Here is a 17,999-nt window from a genome sequence, read left to right as displayed (position 1 = left end):
GGCGTTTCTCCCCGCCGCCCCCCGCCTATACCTCCCCCCGAAAATACAAAATTATTCCCACTGACATTTCCCCCAATGCAGCAATGCGCGCTCCCAAAAGCCGATTTCCAGGGAAGTAGAGGGGGGAGGAGGAGGGGGGAGTCATGTTTGGAGATTGAGAGCGCGCACCGCCCTCCCCCTCACCAAAAAAAATCAACCCGGCGGCGCGCACGCGGGCACGGGCCAGCCTATAGCGGGGAAGCTGATTGGCTGAGGCGCAGCTCCATCTGCACACGTGACACTGCTTACAATAAATAAACAGCTATGGAATAATGTCTACAAACTGCCCAGCGGCTCCAAAACGCAGACACTCCGGATGCAACTACAGTCAACATTCACACAGGTCACACACACACACACACACACAGCGGGCAGGTGACACACCTGGTGACACACCCGACGGGAGCCCGAAAACTTGGGGCTGAATATTTTTGGATGTGTCCGGTGGGAGGCAGGCAGCGCCAGGCAACAGCCGTGCGTAACGAAAAATGACAGCTCCACGAGAGCCTATAGGTTTTCCAGCGGACGCGGCTCTGCGCTCTTTCCACTCCAAAAAACCAAACCCAAACACAGTTCCCGGCACCCCCCGGCCGCCCGGACCGCGCCACACACACGCACACACACAATGCCAAGAGAGCTTACCTACACAGTGAATGAGTTTGTGCCTCCAAGAGTCAAGTTCCTGCCGAAAGCCGCGCCTCTCTATCGTGCATTGCTGCCTTTTGCACAGACTCGCCATTTTCTATCGGCCCCTCCCGTGGGCGCGCACATACTGCTGGGTGCTTCCCTGCGCGCACGTCACCGGTGGTTTTTATTCTAGGGCTGGGTGGAGTGAGATATGAGGGGGACGGGGCTGCAGCATCCCCCTTTCTATAGCGCTCGTTTGTCCCACCCACCAGAAGCGCACCCTCCTCCTCCCGTCCCTCCCAGCATCTCTGCGCGAGGATGTGCTGTCATTGGTGCTTTAATGGGATGTTTGTCTGTTTTAATGTTGTATATAGGGTACAGCACATGGCGCCTGTGTCCAAATTTGCCATGGCTCAAAGCTATGTGTGTCAAAGGGCGCGGGTGTGCCGGGGATTTACAATGCGCATAAAGACACTGCATTGTTTCAATTAGCAGATATGTTCTCAACACGGTAGTAAATACACTGTAGGGTAGACTACAAAGGCTATGTAGAAACATACAAGGAGGCACTGTTGTCAAAAATTGTTTGAGTTTTATAAAAATGAAACAGCCTGCAGTTGCTTGTAAACAGATTGTCCTGTAGGCTCACAGTGCTCCATAGCAGGAAACGTTCCATATCACTTATATTCATACTTAGCTAAATAAAGGATTGTTATAAATTCCCTTTTAATGGATAAGGTTGCCTTTACCTTCTGAGTGGTCTTAATCAACCTGACTGACAGTCAGTTATTCTGCTGTTTCCACCCATCCATGGGTCCATGGCTGGAATCTAGGATTTGTACTGATAGTGTGTTTTTCAAAATTCCAGTGCTGTGGATTCCTCCTCCAACCAACTCTACGAAAATACAAAATAAAATGTAAATTTAGAAGTTATTTTCCTAAATTTTCTGCAAGATTTACATAAATGGAGCATCAGCAACTCCTGTAAACACATGACTGAAAAAAACTGTCTCAGTAGGCGAAGGTTACAGAACGAATTACAGACCTGCAAGTGTTCCCACTTTGTTTCCTAACATTTATATGCTTTTATAACATCCCGCTGCTGGTGGAGAAATAGTGAAATCCTGGGTGTTAAAATACTGGACTCACCCTAAAAATGTGTCTGTAATCTCCCCAAGGTTGCTAAACCACACAACCTCATACGTTTATTAATTGGTTATTTTTTATAGAAAGTAAATGCACATATAGGCTATAGCATGTATGACCTGAGCTGGTGGGTAGTGGATACAAATACACACAATTTGACAGGAAAATACATCCAAAACAGCACATAATGAATATCATAAAAACCTATGAAGAAAAACACCTGATTGTGCATGAGCCCTCTTTAACTGCTGAGTGTTAAGTGATCTACAGTTCAATATTAGCAAATTTAGTCAAAATTGCAATTAAGCAATTCTGTATGAGTTACTTTCTATCAATTGTCTGTTTTGCAATTTCTAATATTTCTTATGTCAGACTTTGAATGTCTCCACCTGGATAAAGGTTGCTGTGGAAAACATCTGGGACAACGATGGAAATAAATCCAGGACTTTATTGTCCTATCTATCGCTGGCGAAGTCTGACTGTATGTTGAATTTTACATATTATTCGAATATTTTGAACAAACCAAACAACAAACTTCCTGTCCAAAAAAACAAATCTTAATTGCACTATGATCTTTAAAGGCCTGATTAAGAAGCAGGAGGTCTAAATGATGACTAGAAACAGGATGTTGGCCATGGTTTATTAATATTCAAAAGTAGTTGTTTCATATTGTTTAATCCCGGTTTCCCCTGAGAAACAAAACCAGGGCAGCAGAGTTTTGTTTCATTTGTGTCACCTTGATTCTTTATTTTTTTCCTTCTCAGCTTTTTACTGAATGAAATCCTTATTGGCTTTGAATCCATATCAGCTCATTTAACAAACCCTCAGCACCTCAGTGCAGCTGTTTCAGCGCACAGGGAGAACAATAAATCAAGTTCCATAAAACTCTCCAAAACGCGGCTCTAATCACTAAATTGAAACATGAAATGACACAGTGTCATTAACGGGAGCCTGCTGTCGGTTTACAGTCCTACAGAGACGCTGCGCCGCACATAAAAAAAAAAAAAAAGGCAAGGGCAAACGTTTTAACGGAGGAGCACTCCGGCTAATTAAGTCGTTGAACCCGTTGCCCTCGACAAAGATGTCTCCCGCGGAGGGCTGGACAGCGGTGAACGGCAGCCAATAGGAGGGCGTCTTGAGTCGAGGTGGAGGACTGACAGCCAATCATATGTGGGCACCTTGGAGAGACGCTGAGGCAGCTCTGCCAGGAGACTAGCAGCTACGGAAAGGGAGAAATTGTCGCTGAGAGGAGCAGAAATCCTCCAACTGCCGCGTTCCCTTCAGTGATGTAGAGAAAAGGACAGTTGCTCTTTAATAAAACAGGTAACCTTCTTTATTTTCTTTGTCCGGGGTCAGCTCAATGTGTGTGTGTGTGTGTGTGTGTGTGTGTGTGTGTGTGTGTGTATCGGAGGCTGACAGCGTCATGCCGGCAGGATGAAAGTGATTTGGGCGCCGTTACTGTGGCAACATTAGATGGAGGGATACACACTCCTCCTCCTCCTCCTCCTCCTCCTCGTCTAATCTGACAGCGTGCCTGATGGCATTTGAACAATTATTGAGCCTAATAAACGGGCCTTAGATGTTTCCTTCATGATGGTGAAGCCTCAGTGTGTCTTTGATGCTCCTGTCCGCGGCACAAGTCTAAAACCTCCACAACAGAGAGGAGAGGAGAGGAGAGGGGAAGAGGAGAGGAGAGAGGAGGAGAGGGGAGGAGGGGAGGGCGGGTCGAGTGGAGAGGAGTACCGGGAATGTTAGTGGATATGTCGTATGAGCAGAGGCGGAGGCGGCGACGACGCACCTGGGGAATTACAAGAACGAGCAAGCGTCCTGTTGGGTTTTCTTTAATGGAGCCTGTCCCGACTAAGGACATGCATTAAACGTCGGAGCTGCACAATAAAGCAGAACATGTATACGACGGAGCGCAGGCGAATGAGCCTGCACGAACTGAGGAGGAAAGATCCAGTGTGGGTGTCCGCTGGAAGTTTGTGGCAGGACCCGCTGGCCATAGAGCTGAGCGCCAGCGGCTCGGGTAAACAGATCGTTTCCCCACGCAGTCGGACCAGAGCGGTGTCCGTGGCATACATTGTCAACGAGGACGCGTCGGTGCCGCAGACTGAGGAGAACTTGTCACTGAAATGTCTCAAGGAAGCCTGCGCGGACGCACACGCCGTTTTCAAAACCATCCCATATGAGAGGATATCAATGGGCACCACAGACATACTGGATAGTTTCTACAATGCAGGCAAGTGCAGGCATGCTGACTGTTGGATAACTTGGATGACACATATTACGCAAATTACGCAAACTGACCCGCCCTTTTTTTTTTTTTTTTACATTTCTCCTACAGATGTAGCAGTGGTTGAGATGAGTGACTCTTTCTGCCAGCCTTCCCTTTTCTATCACCTTGGAGTGAGAGAAAGTTTCGGCATGACCAATAACACTATCCTATACTGTTACAAGCCAGACAGTGATCTGCAGGCTGTCAAGGTAACTTACTGCTGAGAGCCACATTTTGCGTTAAATAGCTCTGCACTCTGACAGCCATCACTCACATAGAGTGTTTGGGCAGTAAACATGGGTCTCCCAGTCCCCCACCCCTTTTGCAGTGAACAGAGAATGCATTTTCTGGTGAATCGTTCGCACTTTATCCAATCAGGAGAGAGAACTCCACAAAGACGTGGAAACAACCCGAAATGAGGGCATTTGACAACCTGGGAATGAGACTCCACAATCAGCTGTCTTTCTCTTTTATCACTTACTGCGCCTTTAAAAGCAACACAACCCCTGTTTATTATTATAGGGTGAATGAGATGGTGAACTAGAGCTGCGGTCATGTATTACAAACTGCCTTAGGGCTTGAAAAGCCTGGTACACTGTGTAAAGATTATGCACCACTTAGGTCAGATTTGAACTGATATAAAAAAGGACCTCGAGGTGAGTCCTGCACTAATAACTAATCTGAGGGCCCTATCTTGAAGAGGGGCTGTGGTTTAGTTTTGAGACATTCATTATTTCACAGCAAACCTTGGGCCAAGTTCTGCTAGCAGCGTGGTTGTCCTCTGTGGCTCTATGCAAAATAATATCAGGATGTGTGTGTTGCTCTGTGTGCACTGTACTTAGTGTAAGCGAGATGAAATGCAGCCAACAGGGGCCCAAATTGTTTTTTTCCAAGGGCTTCCTGGCATGTGCATAAGCCATGGCTGCAACTAATTCATATTTTCATTACTGATTATTCTGCTGATTATTTTCTTGACTAATCAATTGATGGTTTGGTCTGTAACAGTTCAGAAAGTATAAAGTTTTCTGTGCCAGTTTCAATATAAGTGTTTTATTTTGTCTGACCAATGGTACAAAATCTAATTTTCAGTTATGTGAAACAGATACAAGCTGCAAATCTTCACAATTGGGAATCGTAAATAAAATTATGTTATTCATTGGGTTCCGTATGAGAGATTTGATGAAGGAGGTATTATGTTTATCATAAATGTGATAAGATGAAATAAATCATGGAGATGAAATGAAACAAAATCACTCCTCTGCAAGATCTCCCCGTGAGAATTCACCCCTATATAATGCGTGCATCGTCTTCCCTCAGGAGCAGTGTGGAAGTTACACCTTCATCCCTTACGTGGTGTCACCTCAGGGCAAAGTGTTTGCCTGTGATGCTACAATGATGACTGGTATGAAAGAGTTGATGCAGCCTTGTTTTCAGCTGGAGCCCCTGCTGACCCTGCTGGTGGACAGACTGGTGCATCTGCTTAACAACGTGCATGTTCAGTCCAGGTCAGCTATAAACTGCAGGGCAGTGTGCTTCGCCAAAAACATTATCACCTCAGATTACACATGTATTTGGTTATACTGTAACTCACAGCTTTCCCCATGTTTGGCTTTGTTTGGCTGATACATTGAAGGTAGTGAGAGTGTGGGATTTTACGACTCCTCTGCTCTTTCTGCTGACAGCGAGTACTTCCGGGAGTCAATCAGGCATGAGATTCGAATGGCACGGGAACGGTTCAGTGGCCAAGACCTGAGCGAGGAGTTGAGCCGCATCCAGAAACGCCTGGACAGTGTAGACCTGCTCACTCCTGATATAGTCATGAACCTGCTGTTGTCCTACAGGGACATTCAGGTGTGTGTTTATGTATGCATGTGAGTAAATGCCTAGACATGGAGTGTGTAAAAGGTCTAGGGCTACAACCAGTGTTTATTTTCTTTACTTATTAATCGTTCAATTATTTTTCAGATGAAGAAAATGATTGGTTGCAGAGCCTATTCAGTTCATAGAAAAAAGCAAGTCTTCACTTTTTAAAAAGGGGAAAATTTTTAAAGATTTGTTATCACTAAATATAGTGAAACGTGAAAAGGCCTGTGTTTCATTATGAGAGTATTACTGTTAACGGCATTAAGAAGACAGATTTGGGGACCTTCAGGAGTACAGTACTGAGTCATGATGAATCAAAACCCAGGATCAGGGTTCTGTGTAGATGTAGATAAGAGGAAAAATAACCATTAAGGTTTGAATGATTATTAGTAATAAATGTTGCAATAATAAAGTATTAAATGTCAGTATCAGATGAAAGAATGGTAAATAATACATTGTAATTCTGCACCCTCTTTTCTCAGGACTACGATTCCATAATCAAACTGGTGGAGACTCTGAACAACCTGCCCATGTGTCTGGTAGCAAAGCATCAGAATATCAAGTTTCATTATATATTTGCTCTAAACAGGTACCCAGATTACTCCTATTGTAGTAATCATAATTAAACTATTGCAATCTCTTCTCTGGGTTCTGCCCTTTGTTTTGTGCCATTCTCAGCCTGCATCCTTTATCTGTATGTAGAGTATACAAGATATAAACAGCTTTGATAAAACCACTGATATTAACAAATCTTTCCATATCAGGAGGAATCACCCTGGAGATCGCGCTAAGGCTTTGGAGTTAATTCTGCCTATCGTGGAGTCGGGCGGCAAGGTGGCGTCAGATGTCTTCTGCCTGTGTGGACGGATCTACAAAGACATGTTCATGTGCTCTGGGTTCACTGACCAGCGCAGCAGAGACCAGGCCTGCTATTGGTACAGCCAATGTGTTGCATGCAAAGCCTACTTGATAGTTAACCTTCTTTTTTGATTGTTGCAGTTTATGTTATTATTGGGATGTTACATTTGTCCCCTATCTGTCAGTGTTCCAGTATAATCAACTAGTGCTGTTTTTTCTATTATTTGTCAGGTATGGAAAAGCTTTTGAGACAGAGCCAACTCTTCACTCTGGAATCAACAACGTGGTCCTCCTGATGGCAGCTGGCCATGAATTTGAAACTTCCATTGAGTTGCGCAAAATTGGTGCTTAATGCTTTCAGATTCTTTTAGATCCAGTGTGTCATAATGCCTGATACTACTTATGCATTACACTTTATGTTGCAAGGCCACCATTCTGGTTGTATTTGAAATGTTTTGGTTTTTTTGTGCTCTAGTTTTTATTTTCCATTTTTCAATACTGGAAGATTGAAATGTTTTCAGATAAAATGCATTACACAGAAAACCATTTTTATTTTTGTAACATAATTTACCATAAATAAGAAAAGAGTCATTTTACAGTAATTTTACATTGCACGTCTTTAAGTGCAAACTAGTGCATGTATTTCTACACATGTGCTGCATTTCACAGTACACATCATAATATGTTATTTTGACCAATACACGCACATAATTGTCTTTAGAATTGATTTATCAATTAGAATCAATGCAGTGTTACATCCATAATGCACATTGTATGTATGCACATAATAGCTTTGTATTGCCACATGGTTCCTGCTCTGGCTCCACACCCTGTATCTGTCCACAGGGCCATCATATGTTGATGCACATATTAGTCTATTAGTCAGGAAATCTATAAGTGGTTTTTATATGAATTTGTTAATGAATTGTTGTGTTCTGTGCTATTATGTTGGTGTTAAGGTGTGACTCTAAGCTCTCTGCTGGGTAGAAAGGGCAGTTTGGAGAAGATGAAGGACTACTGGGATGTCGGCTTCTACCTCGGAGCAAACATCCTTGCTAATGAACACAGGAAAGTCATCGAGGCCTCTGAGAAGCTCTACAGGCTTAAGGCCCCCATCTGGTGAGGCTATAGGGTGTAAATCGTCATTAAGATTCAGTTTGTAGTGCATTTTAGTTTCATTTGGTTGTTAGAAAGCATTTAGAGGGATTTATCTTATTCTCAGATTCATTGAGTGGAATAATGAGTTTAGTGTATTTTTTTCAGGTATGTGGCATCCATTATGGAGACGTTCATCCTGTACAGTCAATTTGCCAAACCACCCGAGGGGAAATCTCCTAAACACGACACAGTGGACTTCTGGATGGAGCTGCTTATGCAGGCCTGTAAACCCACTGTCTCTACAGACCGCTGCCCAGTAAGACAACACCGATATCCTTAACAGTAACCGTAACAATAAAAAACATAAAAAAAAGTATTTATTAACTGGGACCCACCATTGTCCATTTTTACCTTAAGGTGGGATTTGGTCAGGAATGAAGAAAGCAAGACAGTTTTGACCTCCTATTATAAATAAATGAAAGCTATTGGCTGTTATAAAATATTGCTAATAGGATTTCAATTTTGAATTGTTGTTTCTCAGGTGCTCATTCTTGAGCCCAGTAAACTCCTGCAACCAGCTATTGTGTGTGTGAGCGAGGAGGATGAAAGTTGCACTGTTCAGTTGAAACATGTCACGTCCTTGAAGGTATGTAGATCCTCTCCCCCCCATCCCTGAGCCACCTTCTTATCAGAATACGTGTGTATGAGTACCTGCTGTAGGATGCAGATTAAATTACATAACAGGAAGAACTTTTCTCATACTGATTTATGGTCCAGTGAATGTTTAATCAGGGTGTGCTCTTTGACTTACTGCATACCTCAGGGCTCTTTACTTTCTTTTTCTTGCAGGCACACATATATGCAAATAAGAGCTGCTATGACGTGTAACATACTTTCTTAATTCCGTGTTTTGAACTGCATCCTTGATTCCACAGAAAGGCTTACACCAGTGGACTTTCCCAGCCTCTGCAATTCGGGGAGTGAGGTAAAGTGGATTACAGCATGTGCTAACACCACTCAAATATCTGCTCTCAGTTCTGGGTGTGGTCCGGCCTGCAGCAAAGTCAGAGGACCCAAAACATACAGGTTGTCTGGGAAACCTTGGCTGTCAGTGAGATTCTTGTTCTGGTTTCAGGCTTTGCTTCTTTTTTTGTTTGTTAAGCTTTTTGTTGACTCCTCTCTGGCTGCCGATCTGGGTTGCTGTGTACTTTAGCCTGGTTTTGTCTGCCTGATTTGCCACATGGGCAATTTACAGCAAATACCTAAAACAGTCAGCTGCAGCGTCACAAACACATGACATTATCAGATTGCAATATGTTGGGGAAAGATAAGAAACACATTTTTTCCTTGGTGCAGGGCCTTGCTCTTCATCAGCATTTACTGAGCTAATGACTTTTCCCTGATATCCTTTGCAATGCAAACACTATTGGTTCCCTGCAGCAGAAAAGGGGCTGATAGATACAGTCCATTTTAATCAACATCCTTTGTGTTTAGCGGAAACTATTTGCTTACAGCTATTTGACACTGCCTTTCTAAACAAACAAATGATGATGACTGTTTGAAGAGTGGAAATATTTATTTGCTTTTTTCCTTCTTAAGTGTTTCAAAGATTGATGAGCGGAGCTGCTTCCTGTATGTCCACTATAACTCAGATGACTTCCAGCTCTGCTTCCCCTCTGAGCTACACTGTAAAGGGTGAGTAACGAATACGTTGGCAAAGATACAGCAGGGCAGTGTGTGTCTGTGTGTGTGCGAGGCAGTGCAAATGATTTGCTCACTGACCAACTGACTGGCTAGATAAAGATGACAGACATCATCACAGGGTGCGGGGAGATAATCACAGGCCGACAGACAAATAGACAGACTAGCTTTGCAGACTAGTAGGTGGCCTGGATAAATGAGTGTGATGTAATTACAGTGTATGAGTCATATTTCCTTTATTGCTCTTTAGGAAATCCCCCCTTGGACAGATTTGTTCACTCTTAAACAGTTGACCCAAATCAAAACTTCTAACCTCTTGTTGTATACCACTGCTGATAGGTTAAGTATTGTGACATGCCACTTCAGTACAATGGAAGTGAATTAACTTTTATTTATGTTTATCAAAGGAAATTACATTATTTTTCCTGATACAATGTCCTGGTTCCTAGTGGACAGTTTTCCTTGGAATTTACCACCAAAAACATCAATGTAAAACTGAAACTATGTGCACAGCTACATACTACTTGAAGAAAGTTAAATTTAGTTGGAAATGTTTTTTGTGTTTGAGGCAAACTGATCCCTTTAGAGGTGCCCTACGGGGTTTCTTGTAAACAAACAAAAGTTGTGACCTTGGTGGTACACACTTTGTGTGCCATTGAGGTCCAACAAACATGTTGAGTGCATTTTCCTCCCAATAAAGCCAACTATTTTCTAAATAGTATTCTGAATCTTGCCTTGTATACATTCTTGTTGTGTTGTAGAAACCTTCTTTTGTACTGCCTTATTTCACTGTCACTTTTTTTTTCTTAAAGTAAATGTGACAAAAATATGACATAAAAGGTACAGTATCAAAGAATATCATAAGCCAAATATGAGACCAAAGAAAAATAAAGGAAGAAAAGGGAGAAAAAGACAAAAAAACATGTTGCTAACAAGATAAAACAGTTGTTGTCCTGTGCAAAGTAAACTATGCAGTTATTGATATGAGAAACTTCATTGCCTGTGTGCATACAGGCAGTGTTAAGTGACCACTTCAGCAGTGTGTATTTTCACTTCAGCAGTGTGTGTTTTCTTTGTATTTTCAATGGCTCACAATTGTGCATAAAGGTCTTTATGTGCACTATATAAACAAATGGGGATCCACTCATAAAAACATTGCTCTTCTTTCACTAGTTTCTGCGAGCTGGTAAACTCTCTACTTCAGCAGGCTGAAGACTCTGCTCAGGACCTGAACCATCTAACTGAGGGAATACTAGAGGTCAGTCACAGTCCTCCATTCTCTCTGAGGCAGAGTGGGCTCTATATTTGGTCTCATTGCCTCAACAACTAGAAAACCACTGTTAACTGGCAGGAAATCAAATTCTGAGGAACAGGAAACAAAAGCATTCCTTTAACATTGTGTTAATTCCACGTAATTTCACATACACTCACATGTGTTGTGAAATTTATTCTCAGAATACTGGAATACTGTTTATTGTCAGAAGTTCCTGGATGAAACATCTGTTCTCTCACTCTTAACATTTCTCTCTTATCCTACTTGTGGTTGCTTGTGAAATTCCTCACTATTCCTCTGATGCTCCAACTTTCACTCATTGCATTCTCACTCATGCTCACTTCATTTTTTTTTCTCCAGTACGTCTATGAGACCAATGAGAATAGAGACAAGGTGGTTCTGGGCAAAGGGACGTACGGTGTGGTGTACGCTGGGAGGGACTTGAGCAACCAAGTACGCATCGCCATCAAGGAAATCCCTGAGAAGGACAGCACGTATGAGAAACCAACACTCACGCTGTTTTGCACCTTCAGTCATCCTTCAGTGGGAGACACAGAGCTGCACTGTTTCTCACAAGAAAGTTTTTTCCATAACACCCTTAACGGGAAAGGATTTGGCAGCGATGACACTCACTGGCATGCTCTGAATACCCAATGCTCTTTAGGACTCTTGGGGGAGATGGATGACTGTTTATACTTTTCAGTCTTTGTTTGTTACTCTACACTCTGCACAAAAACGTTTAGGCTTAATCTGACGATTCCGTCAAAGGAAATGTGATATTTAAATCACTCAGAGTATTTTTCTTCTCTATCCATCACTCTTCTTATTTTGTTATTATCAAGCTGGATTCACTTATCAGCAACAAAAAAAGACTCCAACTGAGAAAGAATGTGTCTGATTAGTCGGTGTGCAGTGACAATCCAGATGTACAGCAACAAAATAGAATAGATCCTTTTAACTGACAGACGGAGAGAGAGAGAGGAAAAATCGTTTGGTGTTGTGCAATAGCACCTGTCATGTGACATAGCGTATAAAGCGTTTTTAAAGTTGTTACTTCCCTGGACCATTTCATTTATTTACGTGAAATGCAAACCTTTCTACCTACTATTCTGATAAACACATACTGCATGTATCAGAGAGGAAATGTTGCTAGAATTTAGTCATGCATCTCCCAGAATGTTGTCTGTCTAATTATAAATTGGTTTATTTAGAATTCTGAGGTATGGAAACACTGGGTATGATGTACACAGCCCGTTAACTTCTGTGTGTATATTTTGTGTCTCTGTGTGTGTGTGTGTGTGTGTATCCTGCATGTTTTAAGATATTGAAGAATCATAAGAGATGTTGTACTGTTGACCAAAACTTCACAGTCACATTTTCCCCTCTGTCTCTCCTAGGTACTCCCAGCCCCTCCATGAGGAGATAGCTCTGCACAAGAGGCTAAAACACAGAAATATTGTCCAGTACCTGGGCTCTGTCAGTCAGGATGGTTTCATCAAGATCTTCATGGAAGAAGTACCTGGAGGTATGAATCCTAAAATATAAAACTTCCGATACGTAGCTTTAAAGATAAGATCATCAGATTAAATAATGTTCTTTGAAACTTCCAGTGGAATAAAAATAGAGGGCGGGTGCAGGAGGGACTGGCAAAGAAGTCATGAGTAGGTTTTTCAGATTGGCCAACATAAGGAAGTCTTGCCCCTGCTTTCAAGTCTGCATTTCCCTAGTTACTGTGTGGCTTTGTTACAGGATAATGCCTTTACTAAGTATCAAGGAAGTCAGCGTCTGCCTTGTGTTTAAATTTGTAAGTGGGATTGTGTAATATCTACTGGAAGCCAGTTTTAAGAAAGTGGGTGGTTCCAAAGACATCCTGCAGCAGATTTTTATCTAATGAGCAGTATTCCTGATTCTCTTTAGACAATGACGAGATTGTCAGATAAACATCTTAGCTAAGAAACTGTAAGTTTAAGTAAGGAGTAAGTAAGGAAGGAAATTGTGTTTTCTGTTGTGAAATGATGTTTTATTCACATCTCTGCCTTTGTGGATATGTCAGAAATTTCATTCAATTTTCACAGCAGGATCTGTTCTGAAAAATGATACCGGCTTATATCATTTTACATTCTCGCTTGTAGGAAGTTTGTCATCTCTCCTGCGCTCTAAATGGGGTCCGCTGAAGGACAACGAAGCCACTATCATCTTCTACACCAAACAGATCCTGGAGGGGCTCAAATACCTTCATGACAATCAGATAGTCCACAGAGATATTAAGGTGAGCAGAGCACCCTGGGATCTATTATTTTTCTGTCTAGAATAATTTCAGCTTAGCTTTATAGTATAAGACGGTAGTGTTTGCGAAACATCTCAGTGTGGGTAATTTGTCTGTGCTGCAGGGTGACAATGTACTGATCAACACATATAGTGGAGTGCTGAAGATCTCAGACTTTGGAACCTCCAAACGATTAGCAGGGATCAACCCCTGCACTGAGACATTCACTGGTAAGATGCTGTGTAGACTCCATCTTGTTTCACACACTTTGATTCAGTGATTCCCATTTACAGATTTAACTACATTATAAGGATAAGCTGTATTTTTATGTGTGTAGTGATCTGTGCTTGCATTTTAATCACTTATATGATAACTTTCCTTAGGAACTCTCCAGTACATGGCCCCAGAGATTATAGACCAAGGGCCTCGGGGTTATGGGAAGCCGGCCGATATCTGGTCCCTAGGGTGCACTATTATAGAAATGGCAACAGGCAAACCACCCTTCCATGAGCTGGGAAGTCCTCAGGCAGCCATGTTCAAGGTAAATAAGGGAATGCTGTATTTTTTGTATAAACATGCAGGACATGCATACATGCACCTTTGATAAATACATGAAAATAGTGGCGTTTTTATAAAAGGATAGTTCTAAATTTGGCAATCATTAATATTTTTTGTAAGGGTAGTGGACATAAGTGGGGCTTAAGCCTCTAGAGGAAAACTCAAGAGTGACTTTTAGGTTATAATTTGTGGTTTTGAGTAAAATGTCTCAAAAATTTTGCCTTGAGGATGAATTGTATTGACTCTTTTGATTCATTAACTTCTCATCTAGGGCCATCATGTGGTCAAAATCAAAATTTTTCCAATACTTTTTTTTTTTTTTTTTACCAAATGCCTGCAAAACTAATGACATCCCTATCAGCACCGAGTTGGTTGTATGTGAATAAAAATGACGGTCTTTGGGTAATGTGATATTTGATACATATTTGTTTTTGTAGGCACGTGTAATTTGACTAACTTTGATATATCAGATATTTCATATATATCAGAGTTTCCCAGTCATAATTACGAACTGGACGTTGACGTGACCACTATTTACAAGTCAGAAATGTGTAATTACCATTTAAAGAACATGGCATCAGTACAATGTCACAGAGCCACTGTAGATTCTTGTTGGACAAATAATAGCAAAATATTTTCTCTTTCAAAACACACAGTAACAAATAAAAATAGTGAAATTAACTAAATTAATTGCCAATTTTAATTGCCCCAATCCCATAAAGGTGGGCATGTTTAAGATCCACCCCAAGGTTCCAGAGTGCATGTCAGACGCGGCAAAGGGCTTCATCATGAACTGCTTCACTCCGAACCCAGACGACAGAGCCATGGCCGCAGAGCTGCTAAAGGACACCTTCCTCCGGTCGTCCCCTAGGAAGAGGACCAAAGCTCCACAGGAAATAGAATCTAAAGACTCTTCTGGTGAAGCATCAGTACTCATCATATCCACACACTGCTCTTCTTTCTCGTATATGTTGTCAGTTTATCTAAATTGCTTCCTATTCCCACCACAAAATCTTCTGTTGTCATTGCACCTGTCATGATACCTTTGTTGTTGTAAAACCTTGTAAATGTCAGAGATTTTGAACAGTCAGACATCTAACCACAAAGTTTCTGGCTTTTGCAGCTGACTATCAACGCAGCCTGTCTGTACCTGTCTCCATCCTTGTGGAGGACACTGATTCGTTCTCAGGTTCAATCGACCTGTCCTGTTCCCTGGACCTCAGGAGACCTCAGTCCACCCTCAGAGCAGATGAAATCTCAGAGAGCCCACCAAGCACCAGCTTCCTGCTGTAAGTCATAATAGATTATTGCTCAACACAAGAGAAAAGCCTTATAATCTCTGCATCAGCCATAGGTCTACAGGATCTTACGTCAGTGGCAAACCACACTGAGGTTTCAGTCCGATAATCTGGTGCAGCTACATCCTGTGTAGGTATAAAATGGAGGGTAAAATGCCATCTTCAAATGACACGGTCTACAGATAACCACATTTTTTTTTTTTTTGCTTTTTCATTTCAGTACATACATGACTTGTTTTTTAATTTTTATCTGTTGATCTGGTGTGCTAGATCTCCCCATTGCCCTCTACTGTCCAGAATACCAGAGGACTCTCCATCAGAAATGTGCAGTCCAGCCTCAACAGAGGAGAATATTGGTCTTTTCATGTTGAGAAAGGACAGTGAAAGGAGAGCCACACTGCACCAAATCCTCACTGACTACATCAGTCTTGTCGTCTTTAATATACAGGAGTCTGTGCCTCAGGTGGGTGAAGAAAAGTAACAACAACACAGGTCAAAACATTGTGAAATCTATTAAGTGTGTGGCTTTGTACATGACATATACACTTCATAGAATTTTCTCTAAAATTGTATTTATTTGTTTTTATATTTAAGAGGGATGTAATGTATATACGGCATCTAACTAAAGATAAATTGAATCCCCTGCCTCTGGTTAGGCTTTTAAATTCAAGTTAAAACAATTAAATAAATAAAAATCACAAGACAGTTTCAGAATACAAATAGCAGGAAAATTGTTTAATCACTAGCCAGTTATTATATGTAACTGTGTATCAATATCAGCAAAGTCTTACTAAATAGGCAAAGACATCATGTGTAAATGACAATTAGACCTGTTGTTGCACTGTTGGCATTGCCAAAAGCCAAAAATATGAAACTCCATGTGATCCAACAGCCACATGGCATTTCTGTTTGCTGTGAGTGCAACGTTAATATCAGTGTTGGCTGACAAGTTTATAATCTTGAGACTAATGGCATTGTTGCTATCTTATTTTACACTACCTTTTTTTACACTTAAAAACTGTTATGTCTGTGCACAAAAGCATTTCTCCCCAAAACATGCAAACAAACAAATTTATAGGCTTTGACAGTTTTTCTCAATTAATTTTAGGTCAAACATTTTTATGATGTAGGATTTTATGAAAATTTAAGAGATAATAGCTGTGTTTTATTGTAGGAATTTAAATCTCATATCTGCACAACATGTTTTGATCAGAGACTATACAGACAGTATAGAGGAACTGAGATGATTAGACAATTAATATTACTGCAATTATTGTTATTAATATCACAGCTAAAAATTCTGAATTGGTCCATCCATAATAAACTAAAAAAAGACTGGTACTATCCAAGTAAAGAGCCCTATTGTGAGATAAATAAGTCCTTAAGTACTTCTAGCACGATGAGAACCATAGAAGTACAGCATCCTATTTTTTTCTCAATCTTTTTATTAAAAGCATGGCGAGGGATCATCAATAACTGCAGACCACATCACCCAACTCATTGGCTGCTTGCGAGACAACATCCGTTCCCCGGACAGGAAGCAGCTGACAAGTAGCCTGCTGGACCTTCGAGCCACACTGCTCACTGTCCCAGTATCACTGAACAGCATGCAGGTGGTGCTGTTCAGCTTCCAAGATGCAGTAAGTTACTTCAGCGTCATCACACAAGACTACACTGCTGTCAGCTCAAGCCGTTGTGGAATTTTGGGTCGAACATCACTCTTCTCATAATTGTGTTAAACTACCTGCTCTGTATGTAGGTGAAGAAGGTGTTGAGGCAGCAGCAAGTGAAACCTCACTGGATGTTTGCTCTGGACAATCTGCTGAGACAGGCAGTCCAGGAAGCCATCACTGTGCTCCTACCAGGTAGAGCTTAATCCTATGCTGTATAAATTCAGAAGTTTGGGTTAAATCCTTGCAGAGACAAGTGGATATTAGAGGGAAATGTGGTAACATTTATATTTTTCTCCTTGTGTATCTTGTTTGTACGTTATTTGGGTTATTTGCTTGTTTGTTTACTTTTTAGAGATTCCTGTTGTTTATTTATTCACTGTCTTATCCACCCATCCATCTACCATCCAACCACTCCCCTCTTTGCCTCTCAGAGCTGAAACTTCAGCTGCAGTCCTCATTTGAGATTGAGGACAGCACTCCTGAGGACCAATGTGGTGACCCAGACACTTCTGTAATTCCCACCCCTGACCAGCTGGAGGTGCAAGCAGACGAGCAAGAAAAAACACCAGTAAATGAGATCTTGCCTACAGCCAGCCCAAGCTACCCTGCAGACCTCATGCTCAACATAAACTGTACCCTCAGTGAGAAACTGAAGGACCTACGACTAGAGACCAGAGGGTAGCTTTCATATTCATGTTGTGCTATATTTAAGTTTTTTAGAGATTTTGGAACTTGCAGCAGTTTGCATTATTGTCATGTTTAGTTTTTAGGGCTACATAAAATGACATTTGGAATTTAAATGAAGTGTTTTTGCTGTGAAAAAATACAAAGACCACTAACACTGTACACAGTGATGAATATGAATTTTCACTTGCACTGCTTTCTGCTGAGTGATGATGGCTGTTTGTGTTTCAGACTACTGTGTCAGCTGAATGAGAAGGAGAGAGAGTACCAGGAGCTACTGAGGAACTCTGTCCAGAGGAAACAGCAACAGATAGATGCACTGAGGAAAGCAGCAGTCACTGAAGGTAATGTTATGTTACCATTTATGCCGAATCAGAACAGTTCAGATACTGAAGTTTTAGATAAATTGTTAAATGAAAAGTTAATACAATACTCACATTTCATATGGTTGTTGGGAGAGTTATGGATCAAGGAGAGGAGGTAAAATACACAGTTTTCTTTCTTTGCAAAAATGCATTCGTAGTTAGCCAAAGTTAATATGTTGATCAGTCTGTTTGCATCTATTGTCGGGATGTATCAGGATGTATCCAACCACTGTAGTTCAGCAAAAAAACATGGGAACAACAACAGGGAAATA

General features: G+C 41.5%; 1 protein-coding gene across 2 annotated transcripts in view; it reads left to right on the top strand.

The window, feature by feature from the left end:
- Positions 1-3,590: 3,590 nt before the first annotated feature.
- si:ch211-1i11.3 (mitogen-activated protein kinase kinase kinase 5) overlaps positions 3,591-17,999 on the top strand; it is a 16,340-nt gene continuing 1,931 nt past the window's right edge. The window contains exons 1-25 of one of the 2 annotated variants that reach the window (XM_035672857.1): positions 3,591-4,054; positions 4,160-4,299; positions 5,408-5,595; positions 5,773-5,941; positions 6,436-6,542; positions 6,718-6,888; positions 7,043-7,155; positions 7,771-7,930; positions 8,075-8,225; positions 8,451-8,555; positions 8,845-8,894; positions 9,509-9,604; positions 10,784-10,868; positions 11,244-11,377; positions 12,281-12,408; positions 13,016-13,152; positions 13,274-13,379; positions 13,533-13,690; positions 14,430-14,625; positions 14,831-14,996; positions 15,276-15,468; positions 16,460-16,645; positions 16,765-16,870; positions 17,110-17,356; positions 17,594-17,706. In XM_035672857.1, the coding sequence (XP_035528750.1) occupies positions 3,718-4,054; positions 4,160-4,299; positions 5,408-5,595; positions 5,773-5,941; positions 6,436-6,542; positions 6,718-6,888; positions 7,043-7,155; positions 7,771-7,930; positions 8,075-8,225; positions 8,451-8,555; positions 8,845-8,894; positions 9,509-9,604; positions 10,784-10,868; positions 11,244-11,377; positions 12,281-12,408; positions 13,016-13,152; positions 13,274-13,379; positions 13,533-13,690; positions 14,430-14,625; positions 14,831-14,996; positions 15,276-15,468; positions 16,460-16,645; positions 16,765-16,870; positions 17,110-17,356; positions 17,594-17,706 (3,742 nt within the window). In that variant the 5' untranslated portion in view covers positions 3,591-3,717. The remainder of the gene's footprint in view (positions 4,055-4,159; positions 4,300-5,407; positions 5,596-5,772; positions 5,942-6,435; positions 6,543-6,717; positions 6,889-7,042; positions 7,156-7,770; positions 7,931-8,074; positions 8,226-8,450; positions 8,556-8,844; positions 8,895-9,508; positions 9,605-10,783; positions 10,869-11,243; positions 11,378-12,280; positions 12,409-13,015; positions 13,153-13,273; positions 13,380-13,532; positions 13,691-14,429; positions 14,626-14,830; positions 14,997-15,275; positions 15,469-16,459; positions 16,646-16,764; positions 16,871-17,109; positions 17,357-17,593; positions 17,707-17,999) is intronic. The other variant, XM_035672858.1, reaches the window with a different exon arrangement.

Source organism: Morone saxatilis, unplaced genomic scaffold (genome assembly GCF_004916995.1).
Source record: "Morone saxatilis isolate NCDOM2014 unplaced genomic scaffold, NCSU_SB_2.0 Contig24, whole genome shotgun sequence".
Lineage (NCBI taxonomy): Eukaryota > Metazoa > Chordata > Actinopteri > Moronidae > Morone > Morone saxatilis.
This window is presented reverse-complemented; position numbering and strand designations above follow the sequence as displayed.